General features: G+C 35.5%; 1 protein-coding gene across 1 annotated transcript; it reads right to left on the bottom strand.

Moving 5' to 3' along the window:
* Nucleotides 1-247: 247 nt before the first annotated feature.
* LOC149558364 (zinc finger AN1 domain-containing stress-associated protein 12-like) lies at nt 248-1,110 on the bottom strand. The gene has a single exon (XM_089832630.1). It carries the CDS (start codon nt 803-805, stop codon nt 314-316), a length of 492 nt encoding a protein of 163 aa, XP_089688756.1. The 5' UTR covers nt 806-1,110; the 3' UTR covers nt 248-313.
* Between the last annotated feature and the right edge of the window lie 4,270 nt (nt 1,111-5,380).

The following is a 5,380-nucleotide window of genomic DNA, read 5'->3' as shown; positions in this document are numbered from 1 at the left end:
TCCTGCCTGCTACAGCGTTCAATTGAAAAATAAAATAATAATAATACAAATCATGGGATCTGGTTACTAAATGAGAGAGGCTGAGTTCGAGTCCTGCCGGATACAAATTTTAATTGTAAAACGGGAAAAGTAAAAATAATGGGGAGATCTAGTATGTTGCCTCCTTACATTTCAGCGAGAATGAGTTGTAAATTATTTCATTTGATTGTGTTCCAGTGTCAAAATGAAAGCAGGAGAAACAAAATAGTAAGACAATCAAATCCAAAACAATTTATTACTTATGTTACGAATTCAGCAAATAATTATTTTAAAATCAACGAACAGAGATGGGAGATGCCTTCGCAACCTTGGGCGGCGCATCGGCTCTGCAATAACTCCTCTTTTCCGCAAGCAATCCGCCTCTGCTGCAGGCGTGATCAGAAGGAAAACGGTGCTTCATACAGGTCTTCTGTCCGCACGATTTACACCAAAAAGTGTTCTGAAACGACATAATTTCTTTGCAGCGTTTGATAGGACAGGCCGCCGCCTTCTTCATTTTAGCTGGATCACAGCTGTGTCTTCGCAGCGCCATGGAATCATCCTCTTTAAACGCTTTCTCCACTGATATTTTACAAGCAGGGCAGATTACGACTACACGGTCGTGCATCATTGAATTAGGGCAGCTGTGCCGCGCAAAACTGCTGTGCTCCGCGCAGAAGACGCCGTTGCAGGCGTCGCAGCGAAAGGGTAGGAAATCGAGTTGCTGGCATGTTTTTTCGTCGCAGTGCTCACCTAGATCAGGAAAGAATGGCGTTCCTCCTTCCATTTTAAAAAAACACAAATTTGAGGGTTTCTGTCGATGAATTCTGATTTGAAGATGCAGGCAAATTGTGAAATTTCAGAGTTTCTGAAAATTGATGAGTTGCAAGTTGAGAATGAGGGCAAATTGTGAGGATGTCTTGGATATATAGAAAGGAGACAATGAATTTTATTCGGGGATGTGTTTCTTGGGAGACAAGTAAAGAGGGTTTTTTCTGGAAGGCGCGAGAGGCCTCGATGACCGCCAGCCGACTTCGCCCGACGAATTTCCGATTCACATTGTTTTCGAGGTGAGCTGGGGCGGCGGATAACTTTCCTGACACGGAAGGTTGAATAAAAACAACATATTTTATATTTTAAGTGGAGAGAAATGGAAAGTCCTATTTACCATTCTAATTGGAAGGTTAATAAGGAGAAAAAGGGGTATATTTTACTAGCAATCACATTGTAGTGTGCAATAGGTATGCTGTAGATGTATGTAAGGTCAAATAAGTATACGTTCCTTCATCCATCTTTTCCTATCATCCTTTTTATATCTCCTCACCTGTCTATTGATCTATTTGCATTTTTCTATCTATTTGTCTCACATCCTCTCAGTCTATATTTATTTGTATTCATAACTTCCTCTGCCCCTCCATATGTGCCTATTCTTCTAGAAAAATTGTAAAGTAAAATAAATAATGACAATCAATCAATGGATGTAAATATTTGTATTCTCAATTACGTATCTACAAATTCAAGATAGTTGGGAGTATCCCTAACATCTCACAAGGATAAGAACAACTCTTTTTCAATGAGTCACAACAATAGGTTCCACTAACAGAGCTTAGAATTCCTATAACATAATCCATTTGCAAAATTTGAAACGAGACTCGTGGAAAAACACCCTCACACACCATGCCTGATATTGATTCCCTCATCCACTTTGTAAAGAAGTTTGGAAAGGCTACTCTAACTCTACTAAACAAGAGTGATGGCCAACATGGAACTTTTCCCTAGATTTAAAGAGATGCATTGACATAATGGATATAAGCATTGCAACAATATTAATTAAAATTATAAGATTTTTGAAACTACATCTAGAGAGACTTATAAAAGACTTTTGCAACAATATCACTAGATTTAAAGACATGTATTGAAAGAAATCTAAAATGCGAAACATATAAATCCTATAACTACATCTCTCTTCCTCCTTTACCTTTCTCTATTTCTCTCTCATTCTCTCCCTTCTCTTCATCTCTAGGTATATTTATCTCTTATACCTCTACCTATCGCTATATTTCCTCTCTTTCTTTATAGCCCACTTTCCTTCTCTAGGTATATGTATCTCTTCTACCTCTATCTATCCTTGTATTCCCTCTTTCTTTATCTTTCACTCTCCTCCACATTCTTCTTTCTCCATCACTATCTCCCTCTACCTCTCACTCTCTCTCCTAACTCTCTAACCCTAATACAAATATAACATGAGCCTATTTGATAATGAAGTGTTATTATCTTCTTGATTATCTTCTCGACATACTGTGCTAAATGACCTTCTAGTTGATCTATTGTATTATACAAAACCAATAGACTACCATTGCAATGATCTTGAATGTTTGTTTCATTGTCTACATAAATTTAGATAGGCATGATTCTAATAAATACGATTTACAATGACAATCATTAATTTTTATGAATGAGAATGTTTGTACAAATTTCTCATTTGGTGTGTGTTTCTATTTTGCAAATCATAACAATATATTCAATTTAGTGTGCACAATAATATTCTTTCATGGTCCTTTGATACATATTTGTATTTAGAATAAATGAAGCACTATGAGTTTTTTACTCTTTATTTTAATTATTGTTTATTTTTTGAATTAGACGTGTATAAAATTTTGAATCAATGTTATATCACTTTACTTACTCCCTAAATTTTAGAAATATTAGCATCTTAATAAATTAGGCTCTAGGCTTACTAAACCTATTAAGAATAGGCAAATAATTTTTTCCAATATGATATTCTCATTTGCAAAGGCAATAAGCATTAAGTCCTCCCAAGACTTCAATAGTATAAGAATGGGTTATCCTATCAAAATTAATTTTCAAAATCTTTTGAATTTCCACCTTGGATGACAAAGAAATGGGAACTTGGTATTCGTGTGGGTGAGGATATTCTTATATTTCATCAATTCTATGGAAATTTTCCAATGACGTCAACACTTGAGGTAGGAAAAGCCCATAGTAAGATTGAACATTTTTTGTCCTTTAGGGCATATACAAAACTTTCAACTTCTTTGAAGCCCTCAACCAAAAAAACATATATTTGATTGGAACCCAAAGAAATCTCAATGGGAGCACTTTCCATAGAATTTGAATCTAGGAACAACAACCCATAATTTACCCACCACCATAGCCTGGTTAACGATACTTGAGACTAATTCAATTTAGCATGTATCCAGAGTGGGTGATAGACCCGCATGGTGATAGTGTATTCACCATTACAATGCCCCTATAGTTAAACTCCATGTCATCACCACCAATGTCTGCATTATTGTAGGTGGTCAGGAAACAATTCTGCAAGGAAAAATATTAAGAGGAAAAAGTAGTTGAAATGCAATCAACACCACTAAAACCCTCTCCACACAAGATGAAATGTTGTGAGCAATAGTGCAGAAGTCTATTGCTATTATCTTGCCCTACAAACAAATTGCTATCTGAAAATGTAAGTTGCAAAATTTTTAATCAGAAAGTTTGATTTTATTTTTTTAGAAACTATTCAATTAGTACCCAAATGAAAATGAATGTGCCATTGACATTTCGACAGCCTCTTTGATTGGGCAACTACAATCTATTATCGAGGTCAGACTTAATGTTTGTGACGTGGAAAGTACATGGCTTAGTGGTGGAATCTGGACAGATGTGATGTCTTGGATGGTTGTCCATCCTGCTTATTCATTGACAACCATTGATCTCGAAAATACAGGTTGTCCTTTTGGTCGATGAGACAGAGGCATAAACTGTACGGAGAAAAAATGGACAACAAGGATATATTCCATGGTCGTTCATTCCTCTAAACCAACTATCCATCGTTGATGTAAAAAATCAGGCCATTGACTTCATATAAGGGAATGCCTACGACGTAATTAGTCCCAATCGTTAGGGAGGAGACTAAAGTTTTCACATGCTTCTTCATATTAATTCAGTTCTTGGAATTACAACAACAACTATTTCTCCTATGCTTTAGGCTAATTTTCCTATTAAATTACAATTCTTACTTTTTGTTTCTTTTTTCTCATTCGCTACAGGGTTTTTTCCTGGTGATCTTTTTCTTTTTAGATGAAAAAATTAGGGAACAATCATGATTGCTGGAAAAATGACAATTGACATTCTATAAACATTCCGCTACATATAATCATAATTATTACACGATCTAGGTGCCTTTACTATCCTTCCACATGTTATATTAATCTTTTACATCTTGCATATGCCTGTTTGGAGGCAACTTTGGTGGCCTATTCTCCTTCTCACACTTTGCAAACATGCTACATTTATTTTCATGTTGATTTTTTGAGATACGTTTAAATTGCTTTTTATCATACTCATTGGCTCCTTGCCATTTTGTGGGTAGTCTTTCTTTTTTCTCCACACAAAATTTTAAGAAAATTCATTCTTACCAATGGAGTGTGGCAAGGTGTATCATCTACAAATGGAGCTATGCATGAATGCATAATGACAAATGGAGGTGTGTGAGTCATGGAGCATGGCACTATGCATGAATATTTGTCTGTTATATTGTAGTTTAGTTAGAAGTTTCAATAATTTACTAAGCAAGTGATTCTTTTGTTCCAGCATTGCATGTAGCAAGACCAACATCAATACATAAGAAGTAGTTTATTAAGTGCTAATAGCATTAGATCCGGCATTCGAACCAACAATGAAAAATTCAACAGAAGCAAGTCTAGTTACTGTAGCTTTAGCAGTAGATCGATATGCAGTACACTCGATCCACCCACATGCTTTGCATGCTGAGAAGCTTGCCTAGCAATGCTTAAGTTTATTTAATCTCAAGTCAACATATGATCAAGTCATATGAAGATGGAGTATAATTTTTATTCATCTATCTCAATAATGTTGAGAGAACATATTGAGTTCTATCTCAATCAAGACATTACACAGGCAGTTGGACACTATATTTCCATGAGGCACACTCATTTGATAAATACCCTAGTTACATGTATTTTTAGGTATTTCATGTGTTAATTGACTTTTTTGGGTATGACTTTGATAGGGATGCGACGTTTTAGTGTTGCTAAATGGGGCATCAAATGAGTGGATGACTCCACCAAATGTATCACAACTGCAAGTAATGGTGCTCACAATATTTAATGACATAAAAGCAAGAGTGGAAGCAGCTTCTAGTGGAATCGTGTCCTACACAAACATCTTGGATTTGGTTGCTCATGACTCTATCAACAAGGTCTTGAACTTTTTAATTCCAACCATAGTTTTCATCTTATTGATTAAGTTTTCCAAATTTTTAAAGGTTGTTTTTGTAACAAAATTTTAATGTTTATTTTGAAGGCTACAGAAACATTCTATC

The sequence above is a fragment of the Cupressus sempervirens genome, chromosome 5 (assembly GCF_028749045.1).
Source record: "Cupressus sempervirens isolate cs-2001-9-10 chromosome 5, ASM2874904v1, whole genome shotgun sequence".
Taxonomy (NCBI): Eukaryota; Viridiplantae; Streptophyta; class Pinopsida; order Cupressales; family Cupressaceae; genus Cupressus; species Cupressus sempervirens.
This window is presented reverse-complemented; position numbering and strand designations above follow the sequence as displayed.